The following is a 21,444-nucleotide window of genomic DNA, read 5'->3' as shown; positions in this document are numbered from 1 at the left end:
GTGGTTAGATATCTCTCCTTTCTCTGTCTCTCCCTCTCTCAGAATAACTCTGACTTTCAAATAAATAGATTAATCTTTAAAAAATAAAAAGAGTACCAGCTATTTCACTTCTGATCCAAATTCCTGGTACTACCTACCGTGGGAGGCAGCTAGCAATGGTACAAATACTTGGGTCTGCTGCCCACATGGGAGACCTAAATGGAGTTCTGGGCTCCTGGCTTCAGCCTGGCCCTAACCTGGTTATTGCAGGCATTTGGGAAGTCACCCAATGGCTAGAAGGTCTCTCTCCAACTGCCTTTCTGCCTAATAAAATAAAAATAAATATTTAAAATATATGGACAAAAATAAATAAGTAAGTATGAGGGAGGAGATACTTAATGGAAAGAGACATTAAGAAACTTTCTGAAGTAAAAGAAATGTTCTATACCTTGATTGTAGTTTGAATTACACAGGAATATACATATCAAAAATCAAATTATATAACATGTGCAGTTGAAAAGGAAAGAAATAAAAGGTGACAAAAGAGGCAACGTAATGTATATTTTAGTTTCCTATGCCCAAATTTTGTTCTTGATTTTTTTTATATAGATTTATTTATTTACTCGAAAGTCAGAGTTAGAGAGAGAGAAGGAGAGTCAGAGACAGTGAGAGAGAGGTCTTCCATCTGCTGGTTCACTCTCCAAATGGCCGCAATGGCCAGAACTGCGCCGATCCGAAGCCAGGAGCCAGGAGCTTCTTCTGGGTCTCCCATGTGGGTGCAGGGGCCCAAGGACTTGGGCCATCTTCCACTGCTTTCCTAGGCCATAGCAGAGAGCTGATGAGAAGTGGAGTAGCCGGGACTAGAACCGGCACCCATATGGGCTGCTGGTGCTATAGGCAGTGGCCTTACCCACTGTGCCACAGTGCTGGCCCCATCCTTGATTTTATAATTTTGTACATGATTTTAGTTTGCTTAGGCATAAATTGATCAAATGCTTAATTTCTTCAAAAGAAAACAGTACTTTTCATATGATAAATTAAAACATTTGAGCAGCAAGCAGTATTCACAGGATAAAGCAAATACTTGAATATGCTTAGATAATGAAGGGACAATTTAAAAGTTAGTAGTAGAACTTCATTCTCCTATCCTCAGGAAAGCAAGTCTTCTCCTAAGGAAGGGATTTGGTAGAGATATAAAATCTACCTTTTAGAGCCAGCATCGTGGCATAGTAGGTTAAGCTTCCGCCTATGGTGCCAGCATGTCAAATGAGCTGCTCCACTTCCTATCCATATCCCTGCTAATGTGCCTGGAAAGGTAGTGGAAGATGGCCTAAGTGCTTGGGCCTCTGTATCCATGTGGGGGACCCAGAAGAAATTCTGGGATCCTGGCTTTGGCCTGGTCCAGCCCTAGCCCTTTGGCCACCTGGGGAATAAACAGGTGGATGGAAGAACACACTCTCTCTCTCTCTCTCTGTCTCTCCTCTTCCCTCCTCTGTAACTCTTTCAACAAAATAAAAAATAAATCTTTAAAAAAAAACAACTACCTTTTCACCCTCTGAGCTATATAAATCTTATTTTGCCACATATGGAAACATCAAGTGTGAGAGATAAAAAAACAAAAACACCAAGGGACAATTTCTACTAATCATTTTAAGAGTCAAATCACATTATTTCAAATTAATATTCAGCTACTAAATGTACAATACATACTTACCAATATAATTTACACAATCAGATAAACTTCTGGAAGCAAATGGCCCTTCATATACAGTTTTACTTTTATCAAACAAATAAACCATGTAGCTATCACAGCCTCTCTGAAAAAGAAACAATTAAAATTCAGCTCAAAGATTCTTGAAAATCCCAAGTTCTCAGGACCCGTTTTCTTTTAATGTATGAAATGGAGGATATTCTTATGATTCATAAAAAATAATGAAGGCTCTTATTGAGAAAGAAAGGTTTTAAAACAGATTTATGGTGATAGCTGCACAATTTGGTAAACTTTAAAAAAAAATCACTGAAATGGGTGAATTATATGGTATCTAAGATAGGCCTCCAAAAAGCCATAAATATAAAAATAAGAAATATAAAGCAAAAAAACCTTCATGACCACAATCATATTTTATCACCCCTCTATCTTCTGAGACTGCTAGTTTAATTTCAAAGTTCTTGGCTTCAAATAAAAGAAGGAAAAGTGGGAGGAGAGACCTGGCACCAAAGAAAAAATATAACAAAGTTCAAAATAACAAACAATTCATTTCTATCTTGTTCACCTTGTAAAAACAATAAGAGAAGTAGGCTAAACTAAAAAACTCATTATAAAATGTGCACCACCCCAAGGAATTCCAAGGATGCATAAAAAAATGCAAGACCTCTCTACAAAGAGGTTTTTTTATCAGACTGTAGGTATATTAAAATTTGCTTACAACTCCATCTAGAACACACTGCGAGGCTGGTTTTCGAGGATCCAGAGAAATTCCTGTCTCTGAAAGAAGCTCTTGAGAACCAGTATTTATTCCAGTTTCACGCTCAATACGAGACTGTAGTGAATGAAGACTTTCGTCAGGTGGTAACAGAAAAGAAATTATCTTTGCAGAAGTCATGTTTAGGATGTGCCCTATCTGTAAATAGGAAAAAGATACACAGTGATCATTTGCTACATTTAAGATTCAGTTGCAAGACAAAAAAAGAGGACAAAAAACAAAAGATATTATATTTTTTCTTTCTGTTTTTTTTTTTTTTTTGACAGGCAGAGTTTAGACGGTGAGGGAGGGAGAAAGAGAGAGAGAGAGAGAGAGAGAGAGAGAGAGAGAAAGGTCTTCCTTTTTCCGTTGGTTCACCCCCCAAGTGGCCAATACGGCTGGCACGCTGCGCCGATCCAAAGCCAGGAGCCAGGTGCTTCCTCCTGGTCTCCCATGGGGTGCAGAGCCCAAGCACTTGGGCCATCCTCCACTGTACTCCCGGGCCACAGCAGAGAGCTGGACTGGAAGAGGAACAACCGGACAAAATCCGGCACCCCGACTGGTACTAGAACCTGGTGTGCCGGCGCCGCAGGTGGAGGATTAGCCTAGTGAGCCACAGCGCCGGCCCAAAAGATATTATTTCTGTACTAAAGAAGGTTCACTCATTCTCTAAAGTGAGAGAGATATCCACCTATAATTATGACATTCTAAAAACTAAAAACTAGTTTACTTTTCTATTACAATAGATATTAGCTCCAACAAATAAAATTTCAAAGTATCAGGAAGGCCCAAAATCAATCAATAAAAATCCCAATTTAAAAAAAAAATATTTATTTTGAAAAACATCATAGACCTAAAAGGAAACAGTCTCATCTATGAAGTGTCTACCAGTTGCCAACCAAAGAGTTAAGCACTTCCATATGACATCCCCTTTAACTGGATCTCCTAATCTCCATTTTAGCAGAGGGAGAAACCAAGGCTTTAAGAAATTAAACTTGTTAGGGATCACAGTGACTGGTAGAGCCCAGATCTGAACTCTTTAACTGACTACCTCATGTTGCCTCAAGAAGCAATTATCTGATAGGAGAGCAAGGTGTTCTAAAACACATAGGAAAAACAAACAAACAAACAAATAAATAAATAAATCTTAAAAAATAAATCTTTAAAAAAATAAATAAATAAATCTTTTTAAAAAAAATAAAATGTATAGGAAAAGTGCTGTAACCCTTACAAGGCAACCAAATCTCAGAGCAGTGACCTAAGTGTCCAAAATTAGAACAATCTGATTACTCTGACCTAAAGCCCCAGTAAAAGAACCTGATGCAGGTCAAATGGTGAGACTGGATCAGGTGGGGCCGCATCCAGGTAGTCAAGGATAGTTACAGAACTGGGGGTCACTCTTTTGAACACAGGGATTTAAATTCTCTTCCTTCCATCACCCTTAGATAAGTCATATAAAACTAACACCTACATTTCTCCCATTTGCATTGACTAGTATATGCAAATGATTAAAACTGTCTCTGCCAGAAAGCTTCACTATAAAGGTAAAGCATTAATCTAAGGTACTAATTGTTTCTTTTTTTGTTCCCCTTAAAGTACAATTTTTAACTGATGTTTTCAAACCCACAAAATTAAAGATGACAGTATCCCAACCCTCTTGCCAACTCTGTGAATGCCTTGTCTAGTTTCAACCATCATTTACATAGAACCAATCTTCTTTCATCTAATCCTCCTTAATAGCCCTTTCTTTTAAGGTACTTTTTTCTTTTTTTTTTGGTCTTTGGAAAGCTTAATTTTTGACATATAAACACTGTATATATTTAAATTGTATAAGCACAAATTATTATTATTATTATTATTATTTTTGAGAGGCAGAGAAACAGAGAGCAAGGGGAGACAGACACAGAAACAGAGAATACGTTCCCATATGCTAGTTCATTCCCAAAATGCTCACAACAGGCTGGAACTGAGAGCCAGGAACTCAATCCAATTCTCTCCCATGAGTGGAAAGGATCTAACTACTTGAACCATCACCTGCTTCTTCCCAGTGTGTTCATTAGTAGAAAACTGGAATTGAAAAGAGGAGTTGGAACTGGAACTCAGATACCTGGATATGGCAAGTGGGAATCCCAATAGGTGACTTGGTCAAACGCCCGCCCCACACTATCTTTTAATTCCATTTCCTACGAACTTTTTGAAGTAACCACATACAACAACCTGATGTTTGGCTATACACTGTGAAATGATTACTACGTTTCAGCTAATTATCAAACCTATCACCTCTTCAGTTATCATTTTTGTACCTTTTTACCAACATCATCTTCTCCCAACCCCACTACTCCAGGCAATCACCATTCTACTCTGCTTCTTTGACTATTTAGATTCTACAGATAAGTGAGATTATGTAGTATTTCTCTTTCTCGGTCTGGCTTATTTTAGTTGGCATGACGTCCTCCAGGTTCATCTATGTTGTCCCAAGTGGCAGGATTTCCTTCTTTTTCTCTATCCATTCATCTGCTGATGAACATTTAGGTTACTTCCACACTCAGATTACAGGGAAAGTTACATAGTTGAAGAAACTACCTGAGAGAAGGAAGGAAAAATAATATGGCAAAAGAGAACCAAGGAGAGACTCTCAGGATATAGTTATATTTAGGGGCATGTAAAGAAGGAGTAATCACAGAAGTATTTTGATGTTCATCCATGTTGTTATGTGCGTCAATGGTTCGTTCCTTATTGCTGAATTGTACTCCATGCTATGGATATACCATGACTTTTTTGTTCATTAGACTGTTGACAGGAAATATGGATAGTTTCCAAGTTTGGGCTATTAAAATAAAACCACTATAAGCATTTGTGAATTATATGTTTGGTCGGGCAATACACATTCATTCCTTTAAGATAAATTTCTAACAGTACAATGGTTGGGTTTTATGGTTGTTGTGTGTTTAAACTTTTTAAGAAGCTGCCAAACTATTTCCTAAGCTGTTGTACCATTTTACATTGCTGCTGGCTGTGTTTTAGAGACCATTGTACTCTACTGTTTCACCAACACTTGGTATGGACAGTCTGTTAAATTTTAGCCATTTTAATAGGTATGTAGAGATATTTCATCATGGTTTTATTTGCATTTTCCAAAATACTAATGCTAACAAGCATCTTTTAAGGTATTTATTTGCCATGTGCCTATCCTTTGGTAAAAATGTTCAGATCTTTGGTTCATTAAAAAAAAACTGATTGTCAAACATGGCTCAACAGGCTAATCCTCCGCCTTGCGGCGCCGGCACACCGGGTTAGTCCCGGTCGGGGCACCGATCCTGTCCCGGTTGCCCCTCTTCCAGGCCAGCTCTCTGCTGTGGCCAGGGAGTGCAGTGGAGGATGGCCCAAGTGTTTGGGCTCTGCACCCCTGGGGAGACCAGGATAAGCACCTGGCTCCTGCCATCGGAACAGCGCGGTGCGCCGGCCGCAGCGCGCTACCGCGGCGGCCATTGGAGGGTGAACCAACGGCAAAAGGAAGACCTTTCTCTCTGTCTCTCTCTCACTGTCCACTCTGCCTGTCAAAAAAAAAAAAAAAAAAAAAAAAGTAAAGAAGGAGTAATCAAATACTTGTGCTTCATTATCTTCATTGGTAGGTTCAGTAACATTTAAAACTTTCTTACATATTTAAAGCTTTTCATAAGAACAGATGGAAAAATACACATGCAGACTCCCCAAACTGTGTTTTTAAAAAGAAAATATTTCAGTAAATTTTCTGTTGCTTTCTTTTTTGAAGTTGGACTCATTTAATATCTACTTATTTGTTTTCATTTCATTTGAAAGGCAGAGATACAGAGACAGACAAAGAAATCTTCCATCCAATGCTTTGCTCCCCTAATGTCCACAATAGCCAGGTCTAGACCAGGCTGAAGCACAAAGCCTGGAACTCAATCCATGTCTCCCATGTGAGTGGTTGAGACCCAAATACTTGAGCTATTGCCTGCTGCCTCCCAGGGTGTGCATTAGCAGAAACCTGGAATCAGAAGCGGGGGTCTCAAACCCAGGCAGTTGATATACACAGCATCTCCGGTGCTGTACCAAATGTCTGTCCATGTTGGTTTATTTTTTATATGAAAAATTAAAATGGTACCATCCCTTCCTTGCACAAAATGTCCCACAATAACACCAACCTGTTTTACAGTTTACGCTTCTATAGTTTGGCTCTTGATGCTCCCTTCTCCCACTCCCACCATTCCCCTAATAACTTACTCTTCACAATTCAGTCCCATTATCATGTCCAGGAAGCATTCCTAAGCCTCCTGAAATACTCTGAGTACTATCCTACACACATCTTATTCTGTGCAACCTCATAACAATGCTGATCTGCTGAGGAAGATATTACTGTCTCTGAGCTAAAGAGAGGGTAAATATTTGCTGAGATCCCCAGATAGGTCAACAGTGGTGCTACAAACTGAACTAAAATCTATGGACCAGAAATCCCATAACTCCTCACTCTCTATGACAAGCAGATGCTCAGACTTATTCAAGGTAGAAATGATACTATGATTACCATGACAAGTCTGCAAAAAAACTTAAGATATGTACACCAAAACTTTTTCTGAGGCAACACAGAAATAAAAGGTGTCACCAAGTCCTACTTCGCCAGCACACTGGGGAATGATTTTATTCTTTGGCACAATAAAAGAATACAAAATCAAGAAGCCAGATATGATTCAAGTGTCAGCCAAGAATAGTATCAACATGAACTCCAGTTTCCATTTAGAAAAGTATGCCAAGATTAGATATAAAATCTTATATGATTACGATTTCCTATGTCAATTTTAGAAACCCTGTATACACAGGCAATCAATGAATATAGAAATACTACAGATGAAAGTTGTTTGTGGGTATATATTGTAATAGAACTATCTATACTCTAATCCATATCAGCAGGCATTTACTGAGAATCTGATATATGCCCTGCTCTGTACAGAATGCCAAGGTAGAGATGCAGTGACTGTTAATAAGAGCAGCAAAACAATCTCAACATTGAAGAAGACAATCTATGTGGAGAGGAGTGAATAGCAGATAAGAAATACAGAATATAGAAAATGTGATTAAGTGACAAACTGTGTGGTAGACACCATTTAAAGGAGAGGCAAGTTCAAGATATGCCAGATATGGAGATAAACAGAGATGGAGATCACACAGAGGAGTGACAGCATCTCCCAAGGTTCAAAAATAGACAGAGTTTGATGGCATAAGGAATAGGTGCAAGCTGATTCTGAGTGAGGCCAAGGTTAAGAGAAGCAGGAATGAGGTACATGCTTGGTTAGAGTGGATCTGCATTAGGAAAGCCCCCAAAAGCCAAGCACATCAGTTTAGATGTGACTTGGTAGACAAAAAAGAACTATGTTAGTTTCTCAGATAGAAGAGTAAAAGCATTTTCAGAAGATGAGAGGTACAGTTCATATTGTACTATGCAATGGGGAGTGAATGGACCAGGCAGGAACTTTCCTTACCCAACTAAATCCAGTATTATTAGAACCAAATGAAAGGTGAGAATGCCACCTCACAAGGAGAAAACTCAAAAGATGCTTCAAAGGAATAATCTACAAAGACCACTTAGAAGAAAAATGAGAAAGTTAGCTACAGAAGTAAATAAAAATTAAAATATATCAATTATGAGAATATCATTTTCTTTTTCAAGGAAGTGTCAGGAAAAGATTATTGAAGGTATTTGTACTCATTTCCAAATCAATCTGTTAACTTCAATGCAGGTCTTATGAAGTACTCCACTAAAACTAACCTTCAAATTCAGAATGTGATCCATTAAGATGAAACATTTTGGCTGCTTCAAAGTAAGGTCAACAGGTCCCCCTCTCTGCTGAGGGTCCCAATTCAGCATCAACTGTAGCCAGTTTTCCATAGGTTCTACTATTAAACTAGAAAATGTACAAAAACAGGGTAAAGTCATTATGTTCTAATTTTCCTTTAGTATTGTTAAAAGGTAATTTCATAGGTTGTCCAATTTCTTTCCTATTGCTTACCTGTACATTTTATATCTTATTTTAAAATAATTTATGAAATAATGAGGGATAAGCATTAACCATTAAAAAAAATAAAACAAAAACCGAAACTCACATATCTAAGTCTGTTAATGGTAACTGCAACAGATGAGCGCTAATTCCATTAGGAACTCATTTACTTCTTCATCTCAAGAGTTTTCCTGATATCTAAGCCAGTCAGTTGAATGGCAGCAGTTCATGTTTCTACTAGACTTGTGCTGCCCAATATGGCAGTTACTAGTCACAAACAGCTACTTATATTTTCAATTTATTTAATATTCATTTCCTTACTTTACTAGCCACCTCTACGTGCTCAATATATGGGGTCAACAGAGCTATAAAACATATCCATCATTACAGAAAGGTCTCCTGAAACAAATAACTACTCTGTTGTTCTTAACCCTGGAGAAACTGAGGTAAACTTCATCAACCAGGGGCCAGCACTGTGGTGTAGGTTAAACCTCTGCCTGCAGTGCCAGCATCCCATATAGGCGTCGATTTGAGTCCTGGCTGCTCCATTTCTGATCCAGCTCCCTGCTGATGGCCTGGGAAAGCAGTGGAAGATTGGGCCCCTGCACCCATGTGGGAGACCTGGAAGAAGCTCCTGGCTCCTGGTTCTGCATTGGCTCAGCTCCAGCCATTGCAGCCAGCTGGGGAGTGAACCAGTGGATGGAAGACCTCTCTCTCTGTCTCTCTCTCTTTAACTGTGCCTCTCAAATAAATAAATAAATCTTAAAAAAAAAAAAAAAAAAAAAAACACTTCATCAACTAAAATACACTTACCTACAAAGGCTATTTGGTTGAGGTAAATGGCTACTAAACCGAACTTCTCCTGTCATCTCTTCACATGCAAATATACACTTTGGATCCTTCTTCTTAATCTTTTCATGCCTTTAAAAACAAAAGATATCTCAGTTAACAACCTGATTCTCAGGGCTGGTGTTGTAGCCCAGTGGGCTAAGCTGTTGCCTATGATGCCAGCTTTCCATGAGTGTCGGTTCAAGTCTTGGTGCTCCACTTCGGATCCAGCTTCCTGGAAATACAGAAAATGGCCCAAGTACTTCGACCCCTGCCACCCACATGGAGATCTGGACGGAGGTCCTGGCTCCTGCCTTCGATGTGGCCCAGCCTGGCCATTGCAACCATTTGGGGAGTGAAGCAGGTTATAGAAGATTCTCTCTGTAACCTTGTCTTTCTAATAAATAAAACAAATCTTTAAAAAAAAAAAAAAAAAAAAAAGCCCTGATTTTCACACTTTGAGATTTCTTCCCATTTAATTTTATTCAATTGCATGTTTAAGAGGAATCCTATCGTTAAAGAAAGAAGAAAAAAAATAGACAACTAAAAAAATTTTTTATTCCTATTAAGGATACCAAAGATCCCCTCCAGTTCTTACCAGGTAAATGGCTGCAGATGATGTAGAAAAGGCCTATATCCAGCAATACATTCAAAGACCATGGTCCCAAAGCTCCAGTAATCAACAGTTGCTGTGTAGGGCTTATTCTCAAAAAGCTCTGGGGCCTTAAAAAGAGAGATGCTTTAAATGTTAATACTATAAAAGAAAGGCTACTTTATTTCTGAACTATTTTATTCATGACCTTCAGAAACAAGAATGAAATTCTTACACACTTAAATTCAAAGAAACAAAACATGTCTCACCAGATACTGCAGTGTTCCCACAAAAGATGTACATAAACTTCCTTGATCAACATCTTTGGCATATCCCAGATCAATTATTTTATGCATTATCTGAAAAATATAACAATAAGTATTACAAGGTTGAGAAATTTGAAGAGGAAAGGCAACATTGTCCTTACAAAGCCATAGAGAAACAGCCTGGGCTCTGGAGTAATGCAGACAAGTTTCAAGCCCAAGCTGTACCACTTAACAAGTCATGTGATCAAAATCAAGTGAAGTTCTCCAAATTTTCATGTAATTAGATGACTAATAGTCCTTCCTTCACCAACTTAGAATTCAGGGCCAGAGCTGTGGCACAGCAGGTCCCCAAATGGGCCATATGGGCATCCCATATGGGCCAGTTTGAGAACTGGATGCTCTACTTCTGCTCCAGCTCCTTCTTAATGTGTGTGGGAAAGAAGCAGAAGATGGCTCAAGTGCTTGGGCCCCTGCACCAGCGTGAGAGACCCAGAAGAAGCTCCTGGCTCCTGGCTTCGGATCACCTCAGCTCCGGCAGTTGTGGCCATTGGAGAGTGAACCAGTGGATGGAAGCTCTCTCTCTCTTTCTCTAACTCTTTGGTTTTTTTGACAGGCAGAGTGGACAGTGAGAGAGAGAAAGACAGAAAGGTCTTCCTTTTTGCCGTTGGTTCACCCTCCAATGGCCACTGTGGCCGGTGCATCTCGCTGATCCGAAGCCAGGAGCCAGGTGCTTCTCCTGGTCTCCCATGTGGGTGCAGGGCCCAAGGACTTGGGCCATCCTCCACTGCCTTCCCTGGTCACAGCAGAGAGCTGGACAGGAAGAGGGGCAACCGGGATAGAATCCGGCGCCCCAACCGGGACTAGAACCCGGTGTGCCGGCGCCGCAAGGCGGAGGATTAGCCTGTTAAGCCACGGCGCCGGCCTCTCTAACTCTTTCAAATACATACATCTTTTTTAAAAGTTATTAGAATTTAATGAAGTAGTCAAGAAAAGAACTTCTTACAGTATAGTGATACAAGGTAAAAATTAAATATAGATTAATTTTTAATTTGGTATATTCAGAATAAGTTTGATCCATTAAATTGGGAGGCAAAGGTTAAGATGTGACTTCCAAACTTGAAGAACTATTATAACACGTTGCAGTGGGTTAACTCTGAGTAAATACCTACCTATCTTCAAGAATGCACCAAAGTTTTTGGATACCAAGAGAGCAGAGATACTGGTGCAAAGGATACATGAAAGGTTCTAAAGAAAAGGATCATCTCCTAGGTTCTATCACCTCCAACTGATCAATCACCAGCTATCTAAAGAATACCTAATCCAATGCAAGGTTCAGACTCTTGGCTTTAAGTTTTTACTGGATGGCAGACACAAGAGAACTGCTCAAATTATTCTGATGAAAATGAACATTTTAGAAATTAAGTTAGTGCACAATTTCTGGTTCTTCTCAAGAGCAATGGAAGTTTTGAATTTTATGAATCTGAGAAATGAAATTTTTAAATTTTAATTAAACACAGAATGGATATTGGAGGGAGGCCAACAGTGTGGCATGCCAGGTTATGGCACTGCCTGCAATGCTGGTCCCTCATATGAGCACCAGTTCGAGTCCTGACCACTCCACTTCTGATCCAGCTCCCTGCTAACACTCCTGGGAAGGTGGTGGAAGGTGACCCAAGTGCTTGGACCACTGCCACCCACAAGGGAGACCCAGATGGAATTCCAGGATCCTGGCTTTGACCTGGTCCAGCCATGGCCATTGCAGCCACTTGAGGAGTGAACTAGAGGATGGGAGATCTCTCTCTTTCGCTATAACTCTCTTTCAAATAGGTAAAAAATAAGCAAATATATAAATAAATAAATCCTTTAAAAAGAAAGAAAGAAAAACAAAGGATTTTGGAGGAGAATTAAAAAAAAAAAAGAGTCACAAAGAGAGAGGGAGAAACAGAGATCTTCATCTGCTACTTCACTTCCCAGATGGGCACAATGGCCAGTTCCAGGCCAAGCAGAAACTAGGAGCCAAGAACTTCATTCGGGTCTTCCACCTGGGTGACAGGAGCCCAAACACTTGAGGCCATCTTCTGCTGCTTTTCCCAGGCCATTAGCAGTGAGCTGAACTGGAAATGGAGCAGCTGGGATACAAACCAACACCCATTTGGGGAGAAGGCATAGCAGGCAGCAGCTTTACCTACCATGCCACAATGCCATTCCAGTAAATAAATCTTGAAAAAAGACAAAAACCACAAACACAACAACAACTATAATTCAGTAAAGCAAGAACTGAAATGATGCTATGGATAAAAAGCAAGGACTCTGAAGCTCAAATATTGACTCCATCAAGGAAACCATATTCAACAGTTAAGGAACATTTCTTCAGGTTTCACCTACCTTTCCACCAACATCCTGAAGAACTATGTTTTCAGGTTTTAGATCTCGATGTATAATTTTGTTTTCATGCAAATATCGAATTCCAGACCCTAAATAAAGTTTAAAATATATTTTAAAGTAACAGAGAACACTGAGTTAAAAAAAGTTCACCTCACATTTTATACAGATCTGCTCTAAAAAATTTTTATGGGTCATCTTAACTGTACAACCAATACTACTTTTCCCATTTTTATAAATATAGTAACATTAAACACTCCTAGAAAATACAGTAACATTAAATAAACACTGAAGAACTACAATACAATCTCATTTAACTTATGAGAATTAACATTAAAAAGAAGTAGAATAAACAATTAAGAAAATCCTTGATTCTTATGGCCTTTTCTCCCCAACTAAATCACTCTGTTCAACTAGACTTTGGCCCCACAACCTAGGAAAAGATGCAAACCAAAATATATATGAAATAAAATCTTGGTTTTTGAGCTTCTTCCATAGATCTTTGTATCCATTATTTTAGGGAGTTTTCAGGAACAATTCTGATTAAAGAGTTGACTTGAGGACCTATCTCCCAAATTTAGGCAATTCCACTGTAAACAGACTACTATGTTGATTGGGATGGGGAAGTGAAATTTGAATAAGGCCATTTCATACCATTTTTTGTAAGCAAATGGAACTTCTATAAGACAAAGGCTCTTAGCCTAAACAAAATAGAAATAATGAAATATCTTAGTTTCAATTTAGTACCTAACAGTAATAGATTTTCATAATTTCTTATAGATGTTAAAAATCTATGTTTCATATAATATATCAACAATTCTCCTTAATTCCCAAGTAGTATACAAATTTTTATAGATCAAATGAGCATTACATTATAATGACATTTTAATATTGATTACATACCTATATCACTTAATAAAGAAAGTATCTGGCTTTCTTTAAGTCCACAACAATTTTCTGGTTTGTTGAGTAGCTAAAGGAAAAAAAAAGAAATTTAAAATTGTGTACTGAGGGTCCAGTGCTGTGGCGTACCTGCAGTGCTGGCATCCCATATGGGCGCTGGTTCGAGTCCCAGCTGCTCCACTTCTGATCCAGCTCTCTGCTATGGCCTGGTAAAACAGTAGAAGATGGCCCAAATCCCTGGGCCCCTGCACCTGCATGGGAGACCCAGAAGAAGCTCCTGGCTCCTGGCTTCGGAATGGCCCAGCTCCAGCTGTTGGGGCCTTTTAGGGAGTGAACCAGCAGATGAAAGACCTCTCTCTCTCTCCCTCTGCCTCTCTGTAACTGCTTTTCAAATAAATAAATTTAAAAAAAAATGCGTACTTTGAGTTAACAGGCACCAAGAGTAACATGCATTAATCACTATAACATTCAAATGAGAAAATAAGTCATGATAAAGAAAGTATGGGATGGGGAGGGGGGAGGGTGGCATTTTGGCACAGCAAGTTAAGCAGCTGCCTGCAACACCAGCAACCTATATGGGAACCAGCTCAAGTCCTGGATGCTCCACTTCTGATCCAGCTCCCTGCTAACGAGAATGGAAAGCAGAAGATGGCCCAAATTGTTGGCTCCATGCACAACACAAGGCTCTTCACAAGGGAGATCTGGATGGAGTTCAGGCTCTGGGTTCTGGCATTTGGCCTGGCCCAACCCTGGTCATTGCAGTAATTTTGGGAGTGAAAAGGCAGATGGCAGCTCTGTCTGTCTCTCCTTCGCTCTCTGTAACCCTGCCTTTCAAATAAAGAAATAAAGCTTTTCTTTTTTAAAGGTTTATTTCTCCTCAAATGGCCACACAGACAGGGTTGGGCCAGGCTGAACCTAGGAGCTTCCTCCAGGTCTCCTGTGCGGGTACAGGCTCCCAAGCACTTGGGCCATCTTCTGCTGCTTTCGCAGGCACATTAGCAGGGAACTGGATAGGAAATGGAATAGCCAGGACTTGAACCAGTGCCTATATGGAATACTGGCACTGCAGGTGGTGGCTTTACCTGCTACACCACAGCACTGGCCCCAAGAAATAAATCGTAATATTAAAAATTAAGAAAAAAGAAAGCATAAGGGGAAAAAAGTCCCCAAGTCTATACCAAAGACATGTGAATTTCACAGCTAGGCTCATAAAAATAAAGGAATAAAAGTATTTGAAATTGAAAGAAAAGATTGACAAACCTCACAGATATAGAATGTATAATAATAATTGCTGGCATTGTGGTCTAGTACGTTAAGCATCCGCCTGTGGTACCAGCATCCCATATGGGCGCCGGTTCGACTCCTGGCTGCTCCACTTCCGAGCCAGTTCTCTGCTATGTCCTGGGAAAGTAGTAGAAAATGGTCCAATTGCTTGGGCCCCTGCAGCCACGTGGGAGACGTGGAATAAACTCCTGGATTCAGATTGGCCTAGCTCCAGGCATTGCAGCTGTTTGGGGAGTGAACCAGTGGATGGAAGACCTCTATGTCTCTTCCTCTCTCTGTCTGTAACTCTGCCTCTCAAGTAAATAAATAATTCTTAAATAAATTTTAAAAAAGCCATATGGTCACATTTAAAATGAATTAGGAAAGAGAGATTACAATAGAGAAAATGACTTTTTATAAGCACCTTAAACATGATATTCTGATATTATACTACCTTGCAAACAACAAAAAAAGTGTGTTCTAAATCAGATGTCAGCAAAAATTTTCTGTAAAGGGCAAAGAACAAATACTTTAACCATCTGATCTCATCACATCCACTCAATACTGCAGCTGTACAAAAGCTGCCATAGTTATATGTTAAACAATGAGCATGACTGTGTTCCTGTAAAACTTTATCAACAAAAGGTAGCAGACCACAGTATTCCGATTTTTGTTCTAGATTATCACATTGGAAGTGGTTCAAGCACTTCTATAATTTGAGATTTACTATATCTTATTTAAAATGTCCACACTACCTTCCGAAGATCTCCTCCAGAACAGTACTCCATTGCTAGAAGAGGCACATCATTAATCAAAAAATTCAACTCCTCAGGAACATCACAGGCCTTTACAACATTGGCATGATTCAACCTACCAAAAAGCAATCACCATTATTATAAAAAGTTCTTTTCCAATAAAAAAGGACTGGATGTGAAATGGCAGTTAATAAGAGGGAGATGGGAAAGGAAGTCTAGCATTTTTAGTAGTATTCTAACTTCTGATTTGTATAATTAAAACTTCATAATTTTCAAAAGGAAAATACATATAAAAACACCATTATTAGTACTATTACATTTCTATGTGCCAAGTAGTAAGCAGTTTACTTATATTAACACATATATACTACTTGTCATAATAATCCTAGTATAGGTAGGTTTATCAATAGTTTCATCACACAGCAACAAACTGAAGCACAAATTGGTTTAGTAATGTATGATCACACACTAAGTAGGAAGTCAAGTAAGGAATAAAATCTTGATATGGCCCCAAAGCCAATATCATACTGCTCTCCCATAATCACTCATAGTGTCACCCAAAGGTGGAATACTATTAAAATATTTCCTTCTAGTTTTTGGTCTGTGAACAAATATAAATTTTTGATAAATATCAAATTATACTATATATTGTTTTCTAATAGCTCTTTTCTTAAAAAAAAGATTTATTTATTTATTTGAAAGGCAGAGTTACAGAGAGGCAGAGGCAGAGAGATAGAGAGGTCCTCCATCCACTGTTTCACTCCCCACATGGCCGCAACAGCTGGAGCTGTGCTGATCCGAAGCCAGGAGTCTCCTCCAGGTCTCCCACGTGGGTGCAGGGGCCCAAGGGTTTGGGCCATCTTCTACTGCTTTCCCAGGCCATAGCAGAGAGCTGGATCAGAAGTGGAGCCATTGGAACTTGAACCGGTACCCATACAGGATGTCAGCACTGCAGGTGGCTTTACCCCCTATGCAACAGTGCCGACCCCGATCCCCTAATAGCTCTTTTTAAAAACTTAACAATAGGGGCTTACACTGTGCTGTACAGGGTAAAGCTGCTGCATGCAGTCTGCACATCCCATATGGGTGGCAGTTCAAGTCTTGGCTGCTCCACTTCTGATCCAGCTCCCCACTAAAGTGCCTGAGAAAGTGGTAGAGGATGACCCAAGTAGTTAGGCCCTTGCACTCATGTAGGAGACCCAGAAGATGCTCCTGGCTCTGGCCTGGCCCTGCCCTGGCCATTGTGGCTATATGGGCAGTGAACCAACAGATGGAAAATCTTGCTCTCTCTAATTCTGCCTTTCAAATAAATAAATAAAACAAATAAAAAACTTAACAATATATCACTCCAGTCACCATCTTTATCAAGATATAATGAATCACCAAACTAATATAATTTCCATGTCCTAGAGACATAAAGAAACATTATCTCCATGTGTAGGGTCTGAGAATTTCACGTGGTTTGGTTCAAACAGCCAGGACTGAGAACCATTAAAGTGAAGTGAGTATACACTGGAGTCAGAGTATCCATTTAAAATCCAGACTCTATCAGCCATCAGCTATGTGACTATGAGCTTTGACTTCCTATTTATAAAATAGGGATAATACCTAAATACAAGGTTGCTGTAATGAACAGAACGACCTATAAAGCACTTAGCACGTCACTTGTGAAGTTTTAAAATATGCCTTCTTCTTCCTTCAAGAACTTAATTCTCAAGATAGGTGTTTGGTAAGCAGTTAAGACGCTGTTGGAGATTCCCATATCCCATATAGGAGTGCCAGAGTTCATGTCCTGGCTCCACTGCTGACACCAGCTTCTTGTTTATGTGCACCCTGGTAGGCAGCAGGTGATGGCTCAAGCAGTTGTGTCCTTGCCATCCATGTGGGAAACTTGGATTGAGGTCCTGGCTCTGCAGGCATTTGGGGAGTGAAACAGCAGATGAGAGCTGTCTGTCCCTCTTTCTCTCAAATAAATAACATAAACAAAAATCTGAAGAAAAAAACCCAGAATTTATTTTCCTCTCCTTTAGTGTATTTTGTATTTAGTGGCTCATTTCTAAGGAACAGTATGTGGCAGAAAGGAATGAGTATGACTTCAGCTCTCATCTTGTTCTCTTTCTCCCAGATCACTTGCTCAGTGCTCAAGCTTCCCAACGGAGAGGCTTATATGGTTAAGGATTTGACACTCTTAGCCAACAGTCATGTAAGTCAGCTTCAAGCAGATATTTCCAGTTCCAATCAACATCCTGAGCTAGAACCATCCAGTGAAGCCACTCCAGAATTCTTAAGCCACAAAACCTATGACATACTTAATGTTTGGTGTTTTAACCACTAAATTTTGGGGTAATTTTTTATAAGGCAGTACATACACTATTTAACAAAAGTAGGTGCAAAAGAAATGAGAATGGCAATGGGTACTGTGGCACAGCAGGTTAAGCTGGTGTTTGGGACGCTTGCATCCTGTTATCAGAGTGCTGGTTCAAGTCCCAGTACCTCCTCTTTCAACCCAGCTTCCCACTAATGCATCATAGGAGGCAGCAGATGATGATGGCTCAAGTACTTGGGCCCCTGCTGCTCACATCGGAGTTGCAGATGGAATTCCTGGCTCTTGGCTCTGGCCTGGCCCTTGCCCTGATTCATGTGGGCATTCAGGGAGTGAATTAATGAACTGAAAACCTCTCACTCTCCCCTTCTCTTGATGTCACTCTGCCTTTCAACTAGATAAAATACATAAATAAACATTTAAAAAAATGAAAACAGGGACTGGTATTGTGGCATAGTGGGTAAAGCTGCCACCTGCAGTGCCAGCATCCCATATGGGTGCCAGTTCGAGTCCTGGCTGCTCTGCTTCTGATCCAGCTCTCTGCTATGGACTAGGAAAGAAGTAGAAGATGGCCCAAGTCTTTGGGCCCCTGCTCCCACGTGGGAGACCAAGAGGAGACTCCTGGCTCCTGGCTTCGGATCGGCACAGCTCTGGCCATTACAGCCAATCGGGGAGTGAACCAGCAGATGGAAAATCTCTCTCTGCCTCTCCTTCTCTCTCTGTGTAACTCTGACTTTCAAATAAAATAAATTTAAAAAATCTTAAAAAAAAAATGAAAACATTGATTGTTGTTTAATTAGAAGGTATAAGGGGCTGGCGCTGTGGTGCAGTGGGTTAACACCCTGGCCTGAAGTGCTGGCATCCCATATAGGCGCCGGTTTGTGACCCGGCTGTTCCACTTCCAATTCAACTCTCTGCTATGGCCTGGGAAAACAGTAGAAGATGGTCCAAGTCCTTGGGCCCCTGCACCCACGTGGGAGACCCAGAAGAAGCTCCTGGCTCCTGGCTTTAGATCGGCGCAGCTCTGGCCATTGCAGCCAATTGGGGAGTGAACCAGTGGATGGAAGACCTCTCTCTCTCTCTCCTCTGTCTGTGTAACTCTGACTTTCAAATAAATCTATAAAAAAAAAAAAAAAAAAAAAAGAAGGTATAATAGATAAGCATTGCCCAAGATCTAGAAGAGAGATTCTGCCTTTAAAGAGCTGAATCTTGATACTGGAGCTGTGGCATAGCAGGTAAAGTAGCCACCTATGGTGCTGGCATCCCATATAAGCGCCAGTTTGAGTCCCAGTTGCTCCACTTCCAGTCCAGCTCCTTGCCAATGCACCTGGGAAAACAGCAAAGGATGGTCCATGTTCTTAGGCTCCTGCACCCACGTGGGAGACCCAGAAGAGGTTCCTTGCTCCTGGCTTCCACCTGGCCTAACCCTGGTTGATGCAGCCATCTGAGGAGTGAACTGGTGGATGGAAAACCTCTCTGTCTCTCTATCTTCCACTTTCTCTAAGTCTGCCTATAAATAAATCAAATAAATCTTTTTCTAAAAAAAATAGCTGAGTCTGATGATATCTGGTTACTTTTTATTTATTTATTTATTTATTTTTATTTATTTATTTATTTTAATTTTTGACAGGCGGAGTGGACAGTGAGAGAGAGAGAGAGAGAGAAAGGTCTTCCTTTGCCGTTGGTTCACCCCCCCAATGGCCGCCGTGGCCGGCACACCGCACTGATCCGAAGGCAGGAGCCAGGTGCTTCTCCTGGTTTCCCATGGGGTGCAGGGCCCAAGCACTTGGGCCATCCTCCACTGCACTCCCGGGCCATAGCAGAGAGCTGGCCTGGAAGAGGGGCAACCAGGACAGAATCCGGAGCCCCGACCGGAACTAGAACCCGGTGTGCCGGCGCCACTAGGTGGAGGATTAACCTGTTGAGCCACGGCACCGGCCGATATCTGGTTACTTTTTAAAACTAATTTTCTTGGGGCCAGTGCTGTGGTACAGTGGGTTAACACCCTGGCCTGAAGCGCCAACATCCCATATGGGCACCCGTTCTAGTCCCGGCTGCTCCTCTTCTGATCCAACTCTCTGCTATGGCCTGGTAAAACAGTAGAATATGGCCCAAATCCTTGGGCCCCTGCACCCACGTGGGAGACCTGGAGGAAGCTCCTGGCTCCTGGCTTTGCAGCCAACTGGGGAGCAAACCATCAGGTGAAAGACCTCTCTCTCTGCCTCTCCTTCTCTCTCTGTGTAACTCTGACTTTCAAATAAAATAAATCTCTAAAAAAAAAAAACAACTAATTTTCTTAATCATAATCTGATGATTAACTGAAATAGAATACACACATTTATTTATTTTCATTCTATTTGAAAGGCAGAGACAGAGAAAGCTATCAGCTGCTGGTTCACTTTCCCAGTGCCCACAACAGTCAGGGCTGGGCCAGGCTAAAGTCAGAAATCTGGAATTCAATCTGGGTCTCCCAATGAATGGTGGGGACTCAAGCACTTGAGTTATCCATTATATTTTTCCTCCCAGTGTACACATTAGCAAGAAGGCAGAATCAGAGGCAGAGCAGAGTCAAACCCAGGCATTTCATTATGGGATACAGGAGTCCCAAGTGGCATCTTCACCACTGCACCAGATGCCTGCTCCAGAACACATATCTTCAATAAGAGAGCTAAAACACTGTTCCCAGAAAGATCCAAGAGTGGAATCCTGGCCCCTTCCCTATGGTGACAACTGGTTGAGATGTAGATTTAGGAAACTATAAGTCACCAAGGTACTTACTTTTTCATGATCTGGATTTCATGGCACCACCGTTCTCTGTTTTTGGAACTTAGCTCTAGGCGACAAGACTTAATTGCTATTTTAAGGTCAAGTTCCTGACAAAATAGACAACAGAAAAAAATATATAAGTTTCTTGTGCAGTTTACTTACTATCAAAGAAATGTCAAACTAGCGAAACAAAACTCTTTTTAACTTTACTAATTAAGTATATTTATTCACTGCTCTCTTGAGTCAACACTTTAGCTAGATAAACTGAGCTTTAAAACAATGCTTTAAGCCTCAAATACAGCATAACACACAAGCAAAAAGTGACTGAGGCTGATCCTATGACAGGTCTCTTTACAGCAGTGCCTCATAATAGAAAACCACAAAGATTCTGTCTTCCCAACAAACTCTTTTTTTTCTTTTTCTTTTAAGATTTTATTTATTTATTTGAGAGGTAGTTATGGGGGGGGGGGGAGGGGGAAGAAAGGTCTTCCATCTGCTGGTTCACTCCCCAAATGGCTGAAATGGCCGGAGCTGGGTCGATCCGAAGTCAGGAGCCAGGAGCTTCTTCTGGGTCTCCCATGCGAGTGCAGGGGCCCAAGTGCTTGAGTCATCTTCTACTGCCCTCCCAGGCCATAGCAGAGAGGTGGATCAAAGAGGAGCAACCAGGTCTTGAACCACCCCCCAAAAGGGATGCCAGTGCCACAGGAAGAGGCCTAGACTACTAGGACACAGTGCCAGCTCCCCAACAAACCCCTTTTCAAAAAACTCATGAAGGTCTCGCTCTCCAGCATAACCAGAATGAAGAAAAGTCAGAGCTCTCTGGCCTCAAAACAGCCAGAAATAGTTTTAATACGATTAAGCCTAACGCAAAACAAACCAAAAAACCACCAAAATCAGATCCTAATTTTTGT

The 21,444-nt window shown here is 40.6% G+C and overlaps 1 protein-coding gene across 3 annotated transcripts in view; it reads right to left on the bottom strand.

The window, feature by feature from the left end:
- Positions 1 to 21,444, bottom strand: part of CHUK (component of inhibitor of nuclear factor kappa B kinase complex) — a 45,242-nt gene that overhangs the window by 19,847 nt on the left and 3,951 nt on the right. For 2 of the 3 annotated variants that reach the window (XM_062213867.1, XM_062213866.1), the window contains exons 2-11: positions 20,546 to 20,640; positions 15,445 to 15,559; positions 13,427 to 13,496; positions 12,527 to 12,615; positions 10,145 to 10,234; positions 9,882 to 10,006; positions 9,269 to 9,376; positions 8,227 to 8,362; positions 2,406 to 2,600; positions 1,694 to 1,796 (exon numbers count right to left, since the gene is read on the bottom strand). In XM_062213867.1, coding sequence (XP_062069851.1) covers positions 1,694 to 1,796; positions 2,406 to 2,600; positions 8,227 to 8,362; positions 9,269 to 9,376; positions 9,882 to 10,006; positions 10,145 to 10,234; positions 12,527 to 12,615; positions 13,427 to 13,496; positions 15,445 to 15,559; positions 20,546 to 20,640 — 1,126 coding nt within the window. The remainder of the gene's footprint in view (positions 1 to 1,693; positions 1,797 to 2,405; positions 2,601 to 8,226; positions 8,363 to 9,268; positions 9,377 to 9,881; positions 10,007 to 10,144; positions 10,235 to 12,526; positions 12,616 to 13,426; positions 13,497 to 15,444; positions 15,560 to 20,545; positions 20,641 to 21,444) is intronic. The other variant, XM_062213868.1, reaches the window with a different exon arrangement.

This window comes from Lepus europaeus, chromosome 17 (genome assembly GCF_033115175.1).
Source record: "Lepus europaeus isolate LE1 chromosome 17, mLepTim1.pri, whole genome shotgun sequence".
Classification (NCBI taxonomy): Eukaryota; Metazoa; Chordata; class Mammalia; order Lagomorpha; family Leporidae; genus Lepus; species Lepus europaeus.
Note: the sequence above shows the minus strand (reverse complement) of the source record. Positions and strands in the feature narration are given on the sequence as shown.